We start from the raw sequence: 23,131 nt of genomic DNA on the forward strand, positions 1-23,131 counted from the left end.
GGACTAAGATACAGTAAAATAATAGAGAACACAGTATATACATATACAGTTGAAGTCAGAAGTTTACATACACCAAAGCCAAATACATTTAAACTGAGTTCTTCAACATTTCTGACATTTAATCGTAGTAAAAATTCCCTGTCTTAGGTCAGTTAGATCACCACTTTAATTTAAGAGTGTGAAATGTCAGAATAATAGTAGAGATAATGATTTATTTCAGTTTTTATTTCTTGCATCACATTCCTAGTGGGTCAGAAGTTTACATACACTCAATAAGTATTTGGTAGCATTGCCTTTAAATTGTTTAACTTGGGTCAAATGTTTTGGGTAGTCTTCCACAAGCTTCCCACAATAAGTTGGGTGAATTTTGTCCCATTCCTCCTGACAGAGCTGGTGTAACTGAGTCAGGTTTGTAGGCCTCCTTGCTCGCAAAAGCTTTTTCAGTTCTGCCCACAATTTTTTTTATAGGATTGAGGTCAGGGCTTTGTGATGGCCACTCCAATACCTTGACTTTGTTGTCCTTAAGCCATTTTGCCACAACTTTGGAAGTATGCTTGGGGTCATTGTTCATTTGGAAGACCCATTTGCGACCAAGCTTAACTTCCTGACTGATGTCTTGAGATGTGGCTTCAATATATCCACACAATTTCCACCCTCATGATGCCATCTATTTTGTGAAGTGCACCAGTCCCTCCTGCAGCAAAGCACACCCACAACATGATGCTGCCACCTCCGTGCTTCACGGTTGGGATGGTGTTCTTCGGGTTGCAAGCCTCCCCCTTTTTCCTCCAAACATAACGATGGTCATTATGGCCAAACAGTTCTATTTTTGTTTCATCAGACCAGAAGACATTTCTCCAAAAAGTACGATCTTTGTCCCAATGTGTAGTTGCAAACCGTAGTCTGGCTTTTTTATGTCGGTTTTGAAGCAGTGGCTTCTTCCTTGCTGAGCGGCCTTTCAGGTTATGTCGATATAGGACTCGTTTTACTGTGGATATAGATACTTTTGTACCTGTTTCCTCCAGCATCTTCACAAGGTCCTTTGCTGTTGTTCTGGAACTGATTTGCACTTTTCACACCAAAGTACGTTTATCTCTAGGAGACAGAACGCGTCTCCTTCCTGAGCGGTATGACGGCTGCATTGTCCCATGGTGTTTATACTTGCGTACTATTGTTTGTACAGATGAATGTGGTACCTTCAGGCGTTTGGAAATTGCTCCCAAGGACGAACCAGACTTGTGGAGGTCTACAAAATAAATTTGGAGGTCTTGGCAGATTTCTTTTGATTTTCCCATGATGTCAAGCAAAGAGGCACTGAGCTTGAAGGAAGGCCTTGAAATACATCCACAGGTACACCTCCAATTGACTCAAATTATGTCAATTAGCCTCATAAGCTTCTAAAGCCATGACATCATTTTCTGGAATTTTCCAAGCTGTTTAAAGGCACAGTCAACATAGTGTATCTGTAACGGCTTTCTTCCTGGGAAGGAGAGGACCAAAGCGCAGCGTGGTTAGTGTTAAACATCTTTAATAAAGACGATAACCGATAACACTACACAAAATACAAAACAATAAATGTGAAAACCGAAACAGTCCTGTGTGGTGAAACAGACACGGACACGGAAACAATTACCCACAAACCCCAACACAAAACAAGCTACCTAAATATGGTTCCCAATCAGAGACAATGACTAACACCTGCCTCTGATTGAGAACCATATCAGGCCAAACACAGAAACAGACAAACTAGACACACAACATAGAATGCCCACCCAGCTCACGTCCTGACCAACACTAAAACAAGGAAAACACACAAGAACTATGGTCAGAACGTGACAGTATGCAAACTTCTGACCCACTGGAATTATGATACAGTGAATTGTAAGTGAAATAATCTGTCTGTAAACAATTGTTGGAAAAATGAATTGTGTCATGCACAAAGTAGACGTCATAACCGACTTGCCAAAACTATAGTTTGTTAATTAACAAGAAATTTGTGGAGTTGTTGAAAAATAAGTTTTAATGACTTCAACCCAAGTGTATGTAAACTTCTAACTTCAACTGTTTGAGATGAGTATTGCAAGATATGTAAGCATTATTAGGTCAATACATTATCGTAGAATATTATAGAATACAGTGTATACACATGAGATAAGTAATGCCAGATATGTGAACATTAAGTGACTAAGATACCATAGAATAGAATACAGTATATACATATGAGATGAGTAATGCCAGATATGTGAACATTAAGTGACTAAGTGTCATGTATTGTCATGTTATGTCTTGTTCCTGTTCTTTCTCTTCTCTTCGTTTCCCCCTGCTGGTCGTATTAGGTTACCTTCTCTCCCTTTCCTTCCCCCAGCTGTTCCTCATCTCCTCTAACTACCTCGTTTACTCTCTCTCACCTGTTCCCTTTTTTCCCTCTGATTAGGTCTCTATTTCTCTCTCTGTTTCTGCTTCTGTCTTTGTCAGATTCTCGTTTGCTTCACCCTTGTCCTGTCCTGTCGTAATCTGCCTCTTCATCAGATGCTACATGTGATCAGGTACCTCTGTCCTCTACTACCCGCGCCTACCCGGAGAGACCAGCAGTCTGTCGGCGCTAACCCTGCTATTCTCCTCTGCTGCTAGAAGGGGACTCTCCTGTTAAGATCAGAGGACGTTATAATTTGTTTGTCGCCCTCTCTGCGGGTTGTCTATGTTGTCAATCGATACATCTGAAGAGGATCTATGTCTTCCCTGTGTTTTGACATTAAAAGACTCTGTTTCTGTTAAAGCGCTTTTGGGTCCTCTCTCACCCGCATAACAGAAGAATCTGACCAAGAATGGACCCAGCGACGTCGGATCCTCTCCACTCAGCCGTCGAGATCCAGGGAGCGATGCTAGGCAGACACGAGCAGGAATTGTCTGCTGCTCGACATGCCGTTGAGACCCTGGCCGCCCAAGCCTCCGACCTCTCGAAACAGATTCACCATCTCCGCCTCGATCCACCGGCCACTTCCAGGGTCCCCGAATCTCCAGAGCCCAGAATTAATAACCCGCCGTGTTACTCTGGGGAGCCCACTGAATGCCGCTCGTTCCTCACCCAGTGTGATATTGTGTTTTCTCTCCAGCCCAACACTTACTCCAGGGGCACAGCTCGTATCGCCTACGTCATATCTCTCCTTACTGGACGGGCTCGTGAGTGGGGCACGGCAATCTGGGAGGCGAGGGCTGAGTGTACTAACCAGTATCAGGACTTTAAGGAGGAGATGATACGGGTTTTTGATCGTTCTGTTTTTGGGGAAGAAGCTTCCAGGGTCCTGTCTTCCCTATGTCAAGGTAATCGATCCATAACAGATTACTCTATCGAGTTTCGCACTCTTGCTGCCTCCAGTGACTGGAACGAGCCGGCTTTGCTCGCTCGTTTTCTGGAGGGTCTCCGCGCGGAGGTAAAGGATGAGATTCTCTCCCGGGAGGTTCCTCCCAGCGTGGATTCCTTGATTGAACTCGCTATTCGCATAGAACGACGGGTTGATCTTCGTCACCGAGCTCGTGGAAGGGAGCTCGCGTTATCCGTTGCCCCCCTCTCCGCATCACTACCATCTTCCTCCACTGGCTCGGGTGCTGAGCCTATGCAGCTGGGGGGTATCCGCATCTCGACTAAGGAGAGGGAACGGAGAATCTCCAACCGCCTCTGTCTCTATTGCGGTTCCGCTGGTCATTTTGTCACTTCATGTCCAGTAAAAGGCCAGAGCTCATCAGTAAGCGGAGGGCTACTGGTGAGCGCTACTACTCAGGTCTCTCCTTCAAGATCCTGTACTACCTTGTCGGTCCATCTACGCTGGACCGGTTCGGCAGCTTCCTGCAGTGCCTTGATAGACTCTGGGGCGGAGGGCTGCTTTATGGACGAAGCCTGGGCTCGGGAACATGACATTCCTCTCAGACGGTTAGGGGAGTCCACGGCCTTGTTCGCTTTGGATGGTAGCCCTCTCCCCAGGATTCAGCGTGAAACGCTACCTTTAACCCTCACTATCTCTGGTAATCATAGCGAGACCATTTATTTTTTAATTTTTCGTTCACCTTTTACTCCTGTTGTTTTGGGCCATCCCTGGCTAGTGTGTCATAATCCTTCTATTAATTGGTCTAGTAATTCTATCCTCTCCTGGAACGTCTCTTGTCATGTGAAGTGTTTAATGTCTGCTATCCCTCCTGTTTCCTCTGTCTCTTCTTCACAGGAGGAGCCTGGTGATTTAACGGGGGTGCCGGAGGAATATCACGATCTGCGCACGGTGTTCAGTCGGTCCAGGGCCACCTCTCTTCCTCCGCACCGGTCGTATGATTGTAGTATTGATCTCCTTCCGGGAACCACTCCCCCCCGGGGTAGACTATACTCTCTGTCGGCTCCCGAACGTAAGGCTCTCGAAGATTATTTGTCTGTAGCTCTCGACGCCGGTACCGTAGTTCCCTCCTCCTCTCCCGCCGGAGCGGGGTTTTTTTTTGTTAAGAAGAAGGACGGGTCCCTGCGCCCCTGCGTGGATTATCGAGGGCTGAATGACATAACGGTTAAGAATCGTTATCCGCTTCCCCTTATGTCTTCAGCCTTCGAGATCCTGCAGGGAGCCAGGTTTTTCACTAAGTTGGACCTTCGTAACGCTTACCATCTCGTGCGCATCAGGGAAGGGGACGAGTGGAAAACGGCGTTTAACACTCCGTTAGGGCACTTTGAATACCGGGTTCTGCCGTTCGGCCTCGCTAACGCTCCAGCTGTCTTTCAGGCATTAGTGAATGATGTCCTGAGAGACATGCTGAACATCTTTGTTTTCGTTTACCTTGACGATATCCTGATTTTTTTCACCGTCACTCCAGATTCATGTTCAGCACGTTCGACGTGTCCTCCAGCGCCTTTTAGAGAATTGTCTTTATGTGAAGGTTGAGAAGTGCTCTTTTCATGCCTCCTCCGTCACATTTCTCGGTTCTGTTATTTCCGCTGAAGGCATTAAGATGGATCCCGCTAAGGTCCAATCTGTCATCGATTGGCCCGTCCCTAAGTCACGCGTCGAGCTGCAGCGCTTTCTCGGCTTCGCGAATTTCTATCGTCGTTTCATCCGTAATTTCGGTCAGGTGGCAGCTCCTCTCACAGCCCTTACTTCTGTCAAGACGTGCTTTAAGTGCTCCGTTTCTGCCCAGGGAGCTTTTGATCTCCTCAAGAAGCGTTTTACATCCGCACCTATCCTTGTTACACCTGACGTCTCTAGACAGTTCATTGTCGAGGTTGACGCGTCAGAGGTGGGCGTGGGAGCCATTCTTTCCCAGCGCTCCCTCTCTGACAACAAGGTTCACCCTTGCGCGTATTTTTCTCATCGCCTGTCGCCATCGGAACGTAACTATGATGTGGGAAACCGCAAACTGCTCGCCATCCGCTTAGCCCTAGGCGAATGGCGACAGTGGTTGGAGGGGGCGACCGTTCCTTTTGTCGTTTGGACTGACCATAGGAACCTTGAGTACATCCGTTCTGCCAAACGACTTAATGCGCGTCAGGCTCGTTGGGCGCTGTTTTTCGCTCGTTTCGAGTTCGTTATTTCTTATCGTCCGGGCTCTAAGAACACCAAGCCTGATGCGTTATCCCGTCTCTTCAGTTCTTCAGTAGCCTCTACCGACCCCGAGGGGATTCTCCCTGAGGGGCGTGTTGTCGGGTTGACTGTCTGGGGTGTGAAAGGTGTGATCATTGAAGACATCTTTAACAACGTAATCAAATGAAATAAATGAAACAAACAAAGTTTAGCAGGCACTAGTTTGTATCAAGCCTGTCAAAATCACAGTAAATATCCTCATTGTTCATGTACCTGGGGGGGAACCTTTTGGCATGGTGAATCCAATCCTGACATACAGTGCCAGTCAAACGTTTGGGCACACCTACTCATTGCAGGGTTTTTCTTAATTTGTTTAAATTTTCTACATTGTAGAATACTAGTGAAGACTGCAAAACTATGAATAACACATATGTAATCTTGTAGTAACCAAAAAAGTGTTCAACAAATCAAATTATATTTTATATCTGAGATTCTTCAAAGTAGCCATCTTGATGACAGCTTTGCACACTCTTTGCATTTTCTCAACCAGCTTCATGAGTTAGTCACCTGTAATGCGTTTCAATGAAGAGGTGTGCCTTGTTAAAAGATCATTTGTGGAATTAATTAATCAGTTGTCTTGTGACGAGGTAGGGGTGGTATACAGAAGATAGCCCTATTTGGTGAAAGACCAAGTCCATATTGTGGTAAGAACAGCTCAAATAAGCAAAGAGAAGTGACAGTCCATCATTACATTAAGAAATGAACGCCAGTCAATCCGTAAAATTTCAAAGACTTTGAAAGTTTCTTCAAGTGCAGTTGCAAAAACCATCAAGCGCTATGATGAAACTGGCTCTCATGAGGACTGCCACAGGAAAGGAAGACCTGCTGCAGAGTTCATCAGAGTTAACTGCACCTCAGATTGCAGCCCAAATAAATGTAACAGACACATCTCAACAGCAACTGTTTAGAGGAGACTGCGTGAATCAGGCCTTCGTGGTCGAATTGCTGCAAAGAAACCACTACTAAAGAACACCAATAAGAAGACGAGACTAACTTGGGCCAAGAAATACGAGCAATGGATATTAGACCAGTGGAAATCTGTCCTTTGGTCTGATGAGTCCAAATTTGAGATATTTGGTTCCAAACGCAGTGTCTTTGTGAGATGCAGAGTAGGTGAACAGAGGATCTCCGCATGTGTGGTTCCCACTGTGAAGCATGGAGGAGGAGGTGTGATGGTGTGGGGGTGCTTTGCTGGTGACACTGTCAGTGATTTATTTAGAATTCAAGGCACACTTAACCAGCATGGCTACCACAGCATTCTGCAGCGATACACCATCCCGTCAGGGTTGCACTTAGTGGGACTATCATTTGTTTTTCAACAGGACAATGACCCAACACACCTCCAGGCTGTGTAAGGGTTATTTGGACCGCAGAGTCCAAATAAGTGCTGAGCATATGTGGGAACTCCTTCAAGACTGTTGGAAAAGCATTCAGGTGAAGCTGGTTGAGAGAATGTCAAAAGTGTGCAAAGCTGTCATCAAGGCAATGGGTGGATACTTTGAAGAATCTCAAATAAATAAAAATATTTTGATTTGAAGAACACTTTTGTGGTTACTACATGATTCCATATGTGCTATTTCATAGTTTTGATGTCTTCACTATTATTCTACAATGTAGAAAATAGTCAAAATAAGGAAAAACCATTGAATGAGTAGGTGTGTCCAAACTTTTGACTGGTACTGTATGTGTGGATTGAAATCATTACATACCTCATCCATGGCCTGAAGGAGGGTGGTACAATCATGCAGATCATACATCTTCCACCTGTATTGTAATCGTCAATTGTATTTTCAAATTAAATCAACGTTTATTTGTCACGTGAGCGGAATACAACAGGTGTAGACAGTGAAATGCAGGCTCTAACCAATAGTGCAAAAAATATGTTAGGTGAACAATAGGTACTGTAAGTAAAGAAATAAAACCACAGTAAAAAGAAAGGCAATATACAATAGCGAGGTTATAAAAGTAGCAAGGCTACATACTGACACTGGTTAGTCAGGCTGATTGGGGTAGTATGTACATGTAGATATGGTGAAAGTGACTATGCATATATGATGAACAGAAAGTAGCAGTAGCATAAAAGAGGGGTTGGCGGGTGGGACACAATGCAGATAGCCCAGTTAGCCAATGTGCGGAGGCACTAGTTGGTCGGCCCAATTGAGGTAGTATGTACATGAATGTATAGTTAAAGTTACTATGCATATATGATAAACAGAGAGTGGCAGCAGCTTAAAAAGAGGGGTTGGGGGTAAAAACTGTTGAGAAGCCTTTTTGTCCTAAACTTGGCACTCCGGTACCGCTTGCCATCCGGTAGTAGAGAGAACAGTCTATGACTGGGGTGGCTGGGGTCTTCTTTTAGGGCCTTCCTCTGACACCGCCTGTTGTAGAGGTCCTGGATGGCACTACCCTCTGTAGTGCCTTACGGTCAGAGGCCAAGCAATTGCCATACCAGGCAGTGATGCAACCAATCCTCTCGATGTTGCAGCTGTAGAACCTTTTGAGGATCTCAGGACCCATGCCAAATCTTTTTAGTTTCCTGAGGGGGAGTAGGCTTTGTCGTGCCCTCTTCACGGCTGTCTTGGTGTGTTTGGACCATTCTAGTTTTTTGTTGATGTGGACACCAACGAACTTAAAGCTCACAACCTGCTCCACTACAGCCCCGTCGGTGAGAATGGGGGTGTGCTCGGTCCTCAATTTCCTGTAGTCCACAATCATCTCCATAGTCTTGGTTACGTTGAGGGATAGGTTGTTATTCTGGCACCACCCGGCCAGGTCTCTGACCTCCTCCCTATAGGCTGTCTCGTCGTTGTCGGTGATCAGGCCTACCACTGTTGTGTCGTCTGCAAACTTAATGATGGTGTTGGAGTTGTGCCTGGCCATGCAGTCATGGGTGAACAGGGAATACAGGAGGGGACTGAGCATGCACCCCTGTGGCGCTCCAGTGTTGAGGATCAGCGTGGCAGATGTGTTGCTGCCTACCCTCAGCACCTGGGGGCGACCCGTCAGAAAGTCCAGGATCCAGTTGCAGAGGGAGGTGTTTGGTCCCAGGATCCTTAGCTTAGTGATGAGCTTTGAGGGCACTATGGTGGTGAACGCTGAGCTGTAGTCAATGAATAGCATTCTCATTCTCTTCCTTTTGTCCATGTGGGAAAGGGCACTGTGGAGTGCAATAGAGACTGCATCATCTGTGGATCTGTTTGGGCGGTATGCAAATTGGAGTGGGTCTAGGGTTTCTGGGACAATGGTGTTGATGTGAGCCATTACCAACCTTTCAAAGCACTTCATGGCTACTGACGTGAGTGCTACGGGTCTGTAGTCATTTAGGCAGGTTACCTTTGTGTTCTTGGGCACAGGGACTATAGTGGTCTGCTTGAAACATGTTGGTATTACAGACTCAATCGGGGACATGTTAAAAATGTCAGTGAAGACACCTGCCAGTTGGTCAGCACATGCCCGGAGCACACGTCTTTTTGATGATCTGTTTTGAATTTTGTACTAAGAGTTGTGAAAATGTACCACATACTTGCACCAAAGTGATAAAAAAAAAACACCAGGTGCACGGTGTTTCCTCCGACACATTGGTGCGGCTGGCTTCCGGGTTGGATGCGCGCTGTGTTAAGAAGCAGTGCGGCTGGTTGGGTTGTGTATCGGAGGACGCATGACTTCAAACCTCCGTCTCTCCCGAGCCCGTACGGGAGTTGTAGCGATGAGACAAGATAGTAGCTACTACAACAATTGGATACTACGAAAAAGGGGGTAAAATAAATCAAATAAAATACATTTAAAGAACAACTTAAAAACATTTACGATTAGTGGATTTATGTAAATAACGTCAGTGGGTTCAGAAGGGTCTAGGACTAAAATCTCACAGCTGCACTTCTAGTCTGTAAGGCCATTGGTTTAAATCCAGACTGGATTTCTGGATGGTAAAGTAAAACTCTTGGAATTGTCAGTCAGAACAGAAGAGCCTGACTCCCCGTACCTGCCACGTCTCTCCAGCATCATCCCATGTGACAGAATGCAGAAGCCATCACACGAAGCATCGGGGAGTACTGGCGTTCCGGTTGGTGTGGTGGCATCGGCTCTGGGTCGCCACCGATGGAACTGGGGGTGCCTAGCCAGCTCGTTGGCTTCCACACCCTAGCTGGCTCGAGAGGTTAGGGAAACTGGTCAGAATTAAAGGAATGATGGATGGCGCTAAATACACGGAAAATCTTGAGGGAAACCTGTTTCAGTCTTCCAGAGATTTGAGACTGGGACGGAGGTTCACCTTCCAGCAGGACAATGACACTAAGCATACTACTAAAGCAACACTCGGGTGGTTTAAGGGGAAAGATTTAAATGTCTAGGAATGGCCTAGTCAAAGCCCAGACCTCAATCTAATTGAGAATTTGTGGTATGACTTAAAGATTTCTGTACACCAGCGGAACCCATCCAACTTGAAGAAGCTGAAGTAGTTTTGCCTTGAAGAATGGACAAAAATCGCAGTGGCTCGATGTACCAAACTTATAGAGACATATCCCAAGAGACTTGCAGCTGTAATAGCTGCAAAAGGTGGCTCTACAAAGTATTGACTTTGGGGGGGGTGAATAGTTAAGCACGCTCAAGTTCTGTTTTTTTGTCTTATTTCTTGTTTGTTTCACAATAAAATATATTTTCCTCTCTGGCAACTGAGTTAGGAAGGACCCCTGTATCTTTGTAGTGACTGTGCAAGCGGCACCATGAATACTGTATTAATTAGCACTTTTTTAACTCTTGAACTTATTTAGGCTTTCCATAACAAAGGGGTTAAATACTTATTGACATTTCAGCTTTTCATTTTAAGTTCATTTGTTTAAAAAAAATCTAAAAACATAATTCCACTTTGACATTATAGGGTATTTTGTGTGGGCCAGTGAAGGAAAAAGCGAATCCGTTTGAAATTCCGTCTATAACACAACAAATGTGGACTACGTGGAGGGATGTGAATACATGCATTATGATGCATCAGATGAAGCAGTTCTTCATTCTTGAAAGGGTGATGTTAGAAAATGCATGCGATCTTGGATCATTTTTTTGAGATACTGAATCCTATAAAATTGGTCAGTTGGACTCTGTCTTTCTCTGTCTCTGTCAGTCTCTCTCTCTCTCTCTCTCTCTGTCAGTCTCTCTCTCTCTCTCTCTCTCTCTCTCTCTCTCTCTCTCTCTGTCAGTCTGTCTCCCCCCCCTCTCTCTCTCTCTCTCTCTCTCTCTCTCTCTCTCTCTCTCTGTCAGTCTGTCTCCCCTCTCCTCTCTCTCTCTCTCTCTCTCTCTCACTCTCTCTGTCAGTCTGTCTCCCCCTCTCTCTCTCTGTCAGTCTGTCTCCCCTCTCTCTCTCTCTCTCTCTCTCTCTCTCTCTCTGTCTGTGTCAGTCTCTCCCCCTCTCCCTCTCTCTCTCTCTCTGTCTGTGTCAGTCTGTCTCCCCCTCTCTCTCTCTCTCTCTCTCTCTCTCTGTCTGTGTCAGTCTGTCTCCCCCTCTCCCTCCCCTCTCTCTCTCTCTCTCTCTCTGTCTGTGTCAGTCTCTCCCCCTCTCCCTCTCTCTCTCTCTCTGTCTGTGTCTCTCTCTCTCTCTCTCTCTCTCTCTCTCTCTCTGTCTGTGTCAGTCTGTCTCCCCCTCTCCCTCCCCCCTCTCTCTCTCTCTCTCTGTCTGTGTCAGTCTCTCCCCCTCTCCCTCTCTCGGTCTCTCTCTCTCTCTTTGGAAACACAGGGCCACACTACGTGTAAACAGTCTCTTATATAAGCGTCTCTATGGGGTCATGAATAGAGAGGTCTGTTGTGTTTTTGTGTTTCTCTGTTTTGTTGCTTGGTGCCGTTAGTTGTGCTTCAGTAGTTTAAAGCATAGTATTGTTGGAATAACAGAGTGCCGTCTTTAATAAACTGATTGGAGAGCAGCTCTTCTTACCACAGTAGTAACCATCTGAATCCGTGCTGAACGGCAGAGCTGACCTGTGTCACACCAGGAAGTAAACACACACATTAGAAGATGTTAGAGTGGGCCAGACCTCTGAAGAGGCAGGAAGAGGAAGGGGAGGGAGAGCTGCTAGCTGTTCTGACCGCCCTGGAATGGGATTGGAAAGGCCAGCAGAATGTCATGCTTCGTACTGTTCTAGGACTAACACACACTAAGACACACATTTACACGGTTCCCCATTTATGACATCCGTTAATGTTTTCATAAATACTGAACATGCCCGGGGGTTTTATGTGACCTGCATTTGACCTTAGATGGGAATCTATTAGCTTTTTATTTTGGTGTGACTGGAAGAGGGATGTAATGTTTTCTGTGAAAACATTGATGATGGTGTCCTCTCTGAGCATCCATTCTATCACCCGTCTCTGAGAAAACATGGACCAACATGGACCATTCTAACATCGTCTCCCTTCCCCAGAGTTCCCACCTGGCCCTGATAGACACTCTGATGACGGCGTACACGGTGGAGATGGTGAGTGTGGAGCGGGTGATGGCCTGCGTCCACCGCTTCTCCTCCCCTCCCAATGACCTCTCCTCCCACCCCGACGGATACATCAGGGACCTGCCCTACGACACAGAGGACGCAGTCACCACCTGGATCAACAAGGTAGGGTACACACACGCTCGCGCACACACACACACACACACACACACACACACACACACACACACACACACACACACACACACACACACACACACACACCATTAGTATTGATGCTAATGTTGCTAGCGTACCTCCCGTCGGCATCCTAGTTATGTCCCAGCATCCTACATCCTAAAGAGTACACACTCTGGCTCCTTGTTGTCGGCTACCATCTGAGCTTGTTGACAACATTCCTCCTTGCTGCGAGCCCAAGGCCAGACGGATACACACATGCAGACACGCATGTACACACACGTATGCTTCACACACAGATTCACACGCTTACAAATATAGTCACGGAAAAATGCACACTCATGCAGACATATGAGGATGGACGAACACACATATTGACATGAATACACATGCCCACAGATGTGGGATCTTAATTTGACTAGTTTCCTCGCAGGAGTAAGATTTAATTATTCAAAAATATATATAGATATATTTTTTTACCGGAAATGTGTTTTGATAGGCTACCGTAGGCGATAGTTTAGGTGTGAGATCTAGTGAGAGTGAGAACGATTTTATTTCCCTCATGAAGTTTGGTTTATGTTTGTTGTACATGTACAACTTCACAACAAGGCTTAGAGCTAGAGCGCATCATTTATGAGGTTATGAGAGGTTGCAATGTTTTCATGGGCTGAATGATGGAAGTCATAGGACTGTTTTTTTAAACTACATTATGGTCAATTTAATCTTGCCACCAAGGATATTTAGTCTGTCATGAGAGACTGTAATCGGTCTCTTTCTTTCTCACTTGCACACACAAAAACAAAACATTCATTCCCCCTTATTCCTTATTGGTAATGTGACCTTCAATAATATCCATTATCTTTCTCCAATCTCTCACTCTCTCTCTCTCTCTCTCTCTCTCTCTCTCTCTCTCTCTCTCTCTCTCACTAGGTGAATGAGCACCTCAGGGAGATTCTGGTGGAGGAGCAGAGGTTGAGAGAGAGCTCCTGCCCTGAGAGCACAGCTACTGCATCACAGAGGGTGAGTACTGACAAGCACACACACACACTGACACACACGCTCTGACTTCTCTCCCTCGTTGCCCTCTGTTGACATGGTCTGATATAACAGTCTGGACAGGGTCTCCCAGGCCCAACAGCAAGGGTCCCTCTCCAACCTCTCCAACTCCACGAGTACGAACTGAATATACAGATGCAGAATATTGTTTTCTTTCCGTCTCTCTCCTGCTCTCTCTCTCTCTCTCTCTCGCTCTTGCCACTTTCACTCCTCTCTTTCTCGCTCTCGTTTTCTCTTTGACACAAACGACACACACACACACACACACATTTCCCCTGCTAACAGAAGAACAGATGAGCTCAGTGTCATGTCAGCTGTATAGAGATATTGGCAAGAGACTCTGCTGCACTACTATTAGAGAGAGAGAGAGAGGAGCAGAGACAACAAAGAGTGGGATAGGGAGAAAAAAGAGGAAGGGAGAGCAAGACAGAGAGAGAAGCAGAGACCCACACAACACAGAGCAAGCAAGAAAGAGAAAGGGGAGAGAGAGAGCAAAATCAGTGGAACAGAGCAAGACTGGGGGCAAGACCGAGAGAGCATCAGACAGACAGGGAGAAAGACAGAGAGAGCATCAGACAGACAGAGAGAATGACAGAGAGAGCATCAGACAGACAGAGAGAAAGACAGAGAGAGCATCAGACAGACAGAGAGAAAGACAGAGAGAGCATCAGACAGACAGAGAGAAAGACCGAGAGAGCATCAGACAGACAGAGAGAAAGACAGAGAGAGCATCAGACAGACAGAGAGAAAGACAGAGAGAGCAGCAGACAGACAGAGAGAAAGACAGAGAGAGCATCAGACAGACAGAGAGAAAGACCGAGAGAGCATCAGACAGACAGAGAGAAAGACAGAGAGAGCATCAGACAGACAGAGAGAAAGACAGAGAGAGCATCAGACAGACAGAGAGAAAGACAGAGAGAGCATCAGACAGACAGAGAGAAAGACCGAGAGAGCATCAGACAGACAGAGAGAAAGACCGAGAGAGCATCAGACAGACAGAGAGAAAGACAGAGAGAGCATCAGACAGACAGAGAGAAAGACAGAGAGAGCATCAGACAGACAGAGAGAAAGACAGAGAGAGCATCAGACAGACAGAGAGAAAGACAGAGAGAGCATCAGACAGAGAGAAAGACAGAGAGAGCATCAGACAGACAGAGAGAAAGACCGAGAGAGCATCAGACAGACAGAGAGAAAGACAGAGAGAGCATCAGACAGACAGAGAGAAAGGCAGAGAGAGCATCAGACAGACAGAGAGAAAGACCGAGAGAGCATCAGACAGACAGAGAGAAAGACCGAGAGAGCATCAGACAGACAGAGAGAGCATCAGACAGACAGAGAGAAAGACCGAGAGAGCATCAGACAGACAGAGAGAAAGACAGAGAGAGCATCAGACAGACAGAGAGAAAGACAGAGAGAGCATCAGACAGACAGAGAGAAAGACAGAGAGAGCATCAGACAGACAGAGAGAAAGACAGAGAGAGCATCAGACAGACAGAGAGAAAGACAGAGAGAGGGCAACAGAGATCGAGTGGGACAGACTGCACTGCAGGGACATTAGTTATGTAAGGCCTATGTGACATTCTGAGTCATCCCTCTGGTCTACTGCTGACAGTACAAAGAGACACGAGAGTCCTCATCTCACCCACAGTGACCTGTGTCAAGTCACTACCCTGTCTGAGAGGTCAAAGATCAAACCTAAAATGCTCTTTAGTGGCCAGATCAAATCTCCTCATTGAAAAACAGTCAACTCACTGTGATAACAAAGAATATAATCACAAAAAAGGTGGTAACCCAGCTAGCACGTTTCCTGACTAGAAAAACGATTTAGCCAGCTAGAAACTATCACACTCAATGGAACGACTTGATTAGTGTAGTGCCAACAACGCAGCCACTGCCAGCTAGCCTACAAAGTCAACAACGCAGCCACTGCCAGCTAGCCTACTTCAGCAGTACTGTATCATTTTAATAATTTTAGTCCATACGATTCTTGCTACGTAAGCTTAACTTTCTGAACATTCGAGACGTGTAGTCCACTTGTCATTCCAATCTCCTTTGCATTAGCGTAGCCTCTTCTGTAGCCTGTCAACTATGTGTCTGTCTATCCCTGTTCTCTCCTCTCTGCACAGACCATACAAACGCTCCACACCACGTGGCCGCGGCCACCCTAATCTGGTGGTCCCAGCGCGCACGACCCACGTGGAGTTCCAGGTCTCCGGTAGCCTCTGGAACTGCCGATCTGCGGCCAACAAGGCAGAGTTCATCTCAGCCTATGCCTCCCTCCAGTCCCTCGACTTCTTGGCACTGACGGAAACATGGATCACCACAGATAACACTGCTACTCCTACTGCTCTCTCTTCGTCCGCCCACGTGTTCTCGCACACCCCGAGAGCTTCTGGTCAGCGGGGTGGTGGCACCGGGATCCTCATCTCTCCCAAGTGGTCATTCTCTCTTTCTCCCCTTACCCATCTGTCTATCGCCTCCTTTGAATTCCATGCTGTCACAGTTACCAGCCCTTTCAAGCTTAACATCCTTATCATTTATCGCCCTCCAGGTTCATCAATGAGCTTGATGCCTTGATAAGCTCCTTTCCTGAGGACGGCTCACCTCTCACAGTTCTGGGCGACTTTAACCTCCCCACGCCTACCTTTGACTCATTCCTCTCTGCCTCCTTCTTTCCACTCCTCTCCTCTTTTGACCTCTCCCTCTCACCTTCCCCCCCTACTCACAAGGCAGGCAATACGCTCGACCTCATCTTTACTAGATGCTGTTCTTCCACTAACCTCATTGCAACTCCCCTCCAAGTCTCCGACCACTACCTTGTATCCTTTTCCCTCTCGCTCTCATCCAACACTTCCCACACTGCCCCTACTCGGATGGTATCGCGCCGTCCCAACCTTCGCTCTCTCTCCCCGCTACTCTCTCCTCTTCCATCCTATCATCTCTTCCCTCTGCTCAAACCTTCTCCAACCTATCTCCTGATTCTGCCTCCTCAACCCTCTCCTCCCTTTCTGCATCCTTTGACTCTCTATGTCCCCTATCCTCCAGGCCGGCTCGGTCCTCCCCTCCCGCTCCGTGGCTCGACGACTCATTGCGAGCTCACAGAACAGGGCTCCGGGCAGCCGAGCGGAAATGGAGGAAAACTCGCCTCCCCTGCGGACCTGGCATCCTTTCACTCCCTCCTCTCTACATTTTCCTCTTCTGTCTCTGCTGCTAAAGCCACTTTCTACCACTCTAAATTCCAAGCATCTGCCTCTATCCCTAGGAAGCTCTTTGCCACCTTCTCCTCCCTCCTGAATCCTCCTCCCCCTCCTCCCTCTCTGCAGATGACTTCGTCAACCATTTTGAAAAGAAGGTCGACGACATCCGATCCTCGTTTGCTAAGTCAAACGACACCGCTGGTTCTGCTCACACTGCCCTACCCTGTGCTCTGACCTCTTTCTCCCCTCTCTCTCCAGATGAAATCTCGCGTCTTGTGACGGCCGGCCGCTCAACAACCTGCCCGCTTGACCCTATCCCCTCCTCTCTTCTCCAGACCATTTCCGGAGACCTTCTCCCTTACCTCACCTCGCTCATCAACTCATCCCTGACCGCTGGCTACGTCCCTTCCGTCTTCAAGAGAGCGAGAGTTGCACCCCTTCTGAAAAACCTACACTCGATCCCTCCGATGTCAACAACTACAGACCAGTATCCCTTCTTTCTTTTCTCTCCAAAACTCTTGAACGTGCCGTCCTTGGCCAGCTCTCCGCTATCTCTCTCAGAATGACCTTCTTGATCCAAATCAGTCAGGTTTCAAGACTAGTCATTCAACTGAGACTGCTCTTCTCTGTATCACGGAGGCGCTCCGCACTGCTAAAGCTAACTCTCTCTCCTCTGCTCTCATCCTTCTAGACCTATCGGCTGCCTTCGATACTGTGAACCATCAGATCCTCTCTCCACCCTCTCCGAGTTGGGCATCTCCGGCGCGGCCCACGCTTGGATTGCGTCCTACCTGACAGGTCGCTCCTACCAGGTGGCGTGGCGAGAATCTGTCTCCTCACCACGTGCTCTCACCACTGGTGTCCCCCAGGGCTCTGTTCTAGGCCCTCTCCTATTCTCGCTATACACCAAGTCACTTGGCTCTGTCATAACCTCACATGGTCTCTCCTATCATTGCTATGCAGACGACACACAATTAATCTTCTCCTTTCCCCCTTCTGATGACCAGGTGGCGAATCGCATCTCTGCATGTCTGGCAGACATATCAGTGTGGATGACGGATCACCACCTCAAGCTGAACCTCGGCAAGACGGAGCTGCTCTTCCTCCCGGGGAAGGACTGCCCGTTCCATGATCTCGCCATCACGGTTGACAACTCCATTGTGTCCTCCTCCCAGAGCGCTAAGAACCTTGGCGGGATCCAGGACAACACCCTATCGTTCTCAACTAACATCAAGGCGGTGGCCCGTTCCTGTAGGTTCATGCTCTACAACATCCGCAGAGTACGACCCTGCCTCACACAGGAAGCGGCGCAGGTCCTAATCCAGGCACTTGTCATCTCCCGTCTGGATTACTGCAACTCGCTGTTGGCTGGGCTCCCTGCCTGTGCCATTAAACCCCTACAACTCATCCAGAACGCCGCAGCCCGTCTGGTGTTCAACCTTCCCAAGTTCTCTCACGTCACCCCGCTCCTCCGCTCTCTCCACTGGCTTCCAGTTGAAGCTCGCATCCGCTACAAGACCATGGTGCTTGCCTACGGAGCTGTGAGGGGAACGGCACCTCAGTACCTCCAGGCTCTGATCAGGCCCTACACCCAAACAAGGGCACTGCGTTCATCCACCTCTGGCCTGCTCGCCTCCCTACCACTGAGGAAGTACAGTTCCCGCGCAGCCCAGTCAAAACTGTTTGCTGCTCTGGCCCCCCAATGGTGGAACAAACTCCCTCACGACGCCAGGACAGCGGAGTCAATCACCACCTTCCGGAGACACCTGAAACCCCACCTCTTTCAGGAATACCTAGGATAGGATAAAGTAATCCTTCTCACCCCCCTTAAAAGATTTAGATGCACTATTGTAAAGTGGCTGTTCCACTGGATGTCTTAAGGTGAACGCACCAATTTGTAAGTCGCTCTGGATAAGAGCGTCTGCTAAATGACTTAAATGTAAATGTAATAAATCTGACAACAGAAGTGGACATGTTCTGGGAAGGTTTATTTTTAGTTTGCAGGGAGGTTCTGAGAACGTTTTACTCTTGTTCCTTCACAGTTTTCATGCTCTGTGAACGTTAATAACACTTTAGGTTATTTGGAGGTTTTTGAATAACTTCCTTAAAAAACTTTCACTGAAACTTTCGATAGCACTGTTAATAACACTGCTAGCTTATTTTGGGTTCGCTTTGTTGAACTCCAAGCATAGATAGGAAACATGCAAACACATTTAGTTTTTGTGACACGCATCAGTGGTATTTTAACCTATTTCTGCTCTCTATCCATAGAATTAGTCCATGCCATGTTTTCTTTTACACATAAATAGTTGTTTTAGTCTATTCAAACAGACCTCATTTCAAAGGAAACACGCATTCATTAACATCAGGTAGGGCCAATTAGTGGGCGCAGCCAACACACCTGAACACACTTAACAAGAGAGTTAAGTGTGTTCAAGATGCTGAGAACGGAATGTATATGTTTTAAATAACTTTCTTGGAGCATTCTTCAAATGTTACTAAAAGTAACAAAAAAAAGTTTTCTTCATGTTTTGAGAACGAAATGTTTTAAATGTTTTAAATAACATTTTTTTAAACATTCTCTGAACTTAAATGTTCTTGTGGTTTTTATGGAAAATGTTCCTAATATTCTCGGAACAATTTGAGAACATGGCATTAAATAAAACCATGAGGAAACCTGTACGAAATGTTATGGTGAAGTTTTTTTGTCAAGTTCATTAAATGTGTTGAGAATGTTCCAAAGCCAAACTCCTATCAGTTCATTAGAGTTGCCTCTTTGTTCGTTCTCCTGACAACCCCCCAAAAAAAGTCATGTGAAAAAGTTGGTTTTCAGTCCGGGCCTGATATTCTAAGAGTTGATTTGGGTTGGGTCGGCCCGGGCTTATGGTTTGCGCAACATTGCAACCTACGTTTGAGATCAACGCCTGGCCGTGGCTGTGTGAGAAGCGAGCCTGTATCTCTGAAAGAGATCTCTCTCCCTCTCTCTGCTCTGATAGACGAGTCTACAACTCATCTCTCCAGCGTTGGTCATTTATTTCCTTATATAATCAGAGCTTCAGCACCCCTGATAAATTGAAATTAATTTTCTAAATTTATAGAATAACTACTGTCTGGTCAGAAAGAAATGAAGTAATTCAGAATAGCCTACTACACCATGAGAAGGCCTGTAATTTAGCCACAGAGGATCAATAATGTATATTTTTTAAAGCCTGGCTGTGGATTGTGTGCAGCCCAATAACAAGGCATAGCCTACAGTTCGGAACGCACTGCAAATCTGTCAGTGAACAGCATGCAGACAAAACAGGCCTTTCCCAATATTTCAGATACAATTGCGAGACAAAACACAGGTTGGAAAGCAAATGGCTCCTGCTGAAAAGTGAAGACTAATCTGTCTGCTACCAAAATATTTGATCAACTTCCAAATATTGTTTTACAATGTAAAACAAGAGAAAGATAGGCTTTTGGCACGAACGCATCGGCCATCACCGGCGAGTGATCTGCGCATCATTGGGTGAGTCAGTGAAACTGTAAAGCATTTGTAGGACTATAATTTCCTCCTCATATTGCAGCCTACAAAATGTGTCTCCACAAGACACGGTCGTTTTATTGATCTCAGATGTTCAGTTTGTCAGTGTCATAGTAGCCTGTCATTTCCATCATTTTGGGCGGTATAAAAGATTCTGCCAAAGTCTCCAGTCATGTGAAATGACGCAAAACTGCATGAAATGCGTTTATAAAAGGACACATTTCCCCTGACCCTGGGCTATTAACAATGGTCCCCATGTGTGCAAGTTCTGGAAGCGCCTCTTACTGCTCTATGCAAATGCATGATATGCATGCAGTGCTTTATTATAAAGGGGATTTTTCTTTTATGCGTTCCGGTCACCCCCTCTGGCACTCACTTTTTGTTCTGGCACCTCCCGAATTTACAACTGAACCACGGCTCACACCAAGCTCAACATGTGGTTCTCAGAACTTCCCTGTAAAAAATCATTAGACTTACCTGGCTAAATAAAGGGTAAACAAACAATACATTTCCTTTGACTGTTTCCTTTGGCAAATGTTGTAAGCATCTTGTGATCAGAGCTTAACTCCGTTAAGCTGGGCAACTATTGAGAAGCCGCACAATTACATCAGGAGCTAAATCACATCAGACGACCTTTTATCAAAAAGTTACTACTGTGCCTATGATATAATAAGAGAGAGATCGTATCACACACACACACACACACACACCGATACCTTCCTTCCCACACATACTACCCTTTTCAAAGTAAAAAATGAAGGGAGGCCTTGACGTGCTTGTTAGCCTCAGCCAGAGAAGAACTGTAAGCTCCTAATAAACTGCTGGAGCACATGCTCTGTCAGAAGCAACTCTCTCTATCACTGCCTTTATCAGGGTCAACACAGACAGGGCTGTCTGTTCACTGAACAGACCACACTGTAAAGAGGGGCTACGTTCCATATGACACCCTTTTTACCTACATAGAGCACTACTTTTGACCTGAGCCTTTATGAGCCCTGGTCAAAAGTAGTGCAATAGATAGGGAATAGGGTGCCGTTTGGAAAGCGGACGAGGGCGTCGATTTAGTGTCACAGCTCGAATACAGACAACAATCCCTTTCTCAGACGAAAGCCTCAGACCGTCTCAATTTAAGGGCCGTGTGTGTGTGTGTGACTGTGAAGAGTCTTTGAACTTGATCTGATGACAGAGAGTGTGTTGTGAAGTGATTGGGGGTGGGGGTACTCTTTCAGTTGTGACAAAGGAGACACTCACAGTAGCTGCTGGGTAATTTGATATTGAGTAGGATGCATAGGGAGTCTATCAGCTGCAGCTCCATACCTCCCGTTGGTCTGGATGGAGAAGAGTCACTGTGACCACTGTGGGAAGTTAATTGACACGTGAACCAATGATTTAAATCAAATAAAAAAGTCAAAAAGACATAAACATGTCCCACAGGATGATGTGTGTGGATACAGTAGACCTGAGCCTTCCTAGGCCTAATGACTTTCCCCTCTCTTCCTCTTGTTGGCATCGTGTCCATTGTTATCTCAAGGCTCCAGACAAATGGTATTGGAGACTGGTACCTGTAAGTCCATCTATCAGCCTCTCCCTCTCCCCCATACCTCCCCTTCCCCTGGCGCCTTACCACTACCCTAACCCACGTGCAGCCCCTAACCCACCCCTACCCTCCAATGATGCTCCGCCCTGTTCCTTCCCTCTTACCTCCATGTTGTGTGTTAGAACAGCTGTATAACATCTGTATATAGATGCTCATACTGCACCTCAATGCTAGTACAGTGCAAGCATACGTAAACAACCCACGATATCACACAAAATGCTGAATCACACACCAGACAAAACGCAACTTAGACTCTCCTCTCTCTGTTTGAAAAATGGGACCACTCTTTCTTCTAGTAAAGTAATGGATGCCCAGCCTGTTCCTTTTATTAAAGGTGAGACTGGGAGCAGAGAGGGGAACCAGTTGTTGTACTGGTGCGGCACCAGTGTGTTTTATAGGCTCTGAGAGAAACAAATCTACAACTATAACGTATTCCCTCTGTCAGAACAGCTTATTAAACTGTAAATCATCACCCTGCCCTTATCCTTACCAAAATCATGAAAGGGGGAAAACACAAAGTGACCCTGGATCAGATCAGCGAACCTAATCTTACCTCCATCCAGTCAACACTGCAGGACACCATAGCACAGGAGATTTATATTGGTTGGATACTGTAGCACAGGAGATTTATCTGGTCGTAACAGTTAATGTAGGAACATGAGACTAGTGTAAATCACTAGATGATATAGGGACATTCAGACTCAGTCACACCTTAGTGTAATTACGGTACACAAACTCCAAACCCAGTGGAAGTGTAGCCTTGGTGCCGACTGTTTTCTTTGCATTCGACAACGATACAGGATCTTTACCGTAGAGGACAATGTCAGCCTCTCCCTCTCCCCTATAAAGATGGCGTTGGTCGATCTGTCAAAGTCTCCACAGTCTGTTTTCTTTGCATGCAGCGACACCCCACTACCTGTTTAGTTGAGTCTGAACCTTCCAATGCTTAAATAACCCCAGACTAAACTACTGTGTGTGTGTGTGTGTGTGTGTGTGTGTGTGTGTGTGTGAGAGGGCGTGACTGTGCATCTATGCAAAGACAAAGACCGCTTGTGTACATTTGTGTGTGAGGAGCCTATATATACATCCCCATACATTCCTCTCCTTGCTCTGATTGCATAGATTAACTGTATATCACTGACCTGTAATCTCTCTCTGTTGTTGCAATGGCTGCAGGCGCGCTATAGGAGGGAGCATGAGAAGCAGAGGTCAGCTCCCTCCCTCCCCCTGGTGGACAATCTGCTAAAGGACAACACAGACGGCTGTGCCCTGGCTGCACTCGTCCACTTCTACTGCCCAACGTCTGTCAGACTGGAAGGTACCACTTCATACCTGTAGCCTTCTCTGGTTGGCCTACTTTATACTAATAGTTTGCAGTAACAGCATCTGTTATAGCTCACACTCACTCAGAATGGTAAGTACATTAGGCTGCCGTTACACAAGGGATTGACCAGAATCTGATGAGCATAGGGGCATTCATTCAAAGCAAACTATATATTTTCTAGAAACATGATAGCTACATTATGCAGTATTAC

At 46.4% G+C, this 23,131-nt stretch overlaps 1 protein-coding gene across 1 annotated transcript in view; it reads left to right on the forward strand.

The window, feature by feature from the left end:
- The window catches only part of LOC115102860 (calmodulin-regulated spectrin-associated protein 2-like), a 77,629-nt gene that overhangs the window by 28,177 nt on the left and 26,321 nt on the right, over positions 1-23,131 (forward strand). The window contains 3 exon segments of the mRNA XM_065005647.1: positions 12,020-12,208; positions 13,151-13,240; positions 22,773-22,914. Of these exon segments, the coding sequence (XP_064861719.1) occupies positions 12,020-12,208; positions 13,151-13,240; positions 22,773-22,914 (421 nt within the window).

Source organism: Oncorhynchus nerka, linkage group LG20, assembly GCF_034236695.1.
Source record: "Oncorhynchus nerka isolate Pitt River linkage group LG20, Oner_Uvic_2.0, whole genome shotgun sequence".
In the NCBI taxonomy this organism is placed as follows: Eukaryota; Metazoa; Chordata; class Actinopteri; order Salmoniformes; family Salmonidae; genus Oncorhynchus; species Oncorhynchus nerka.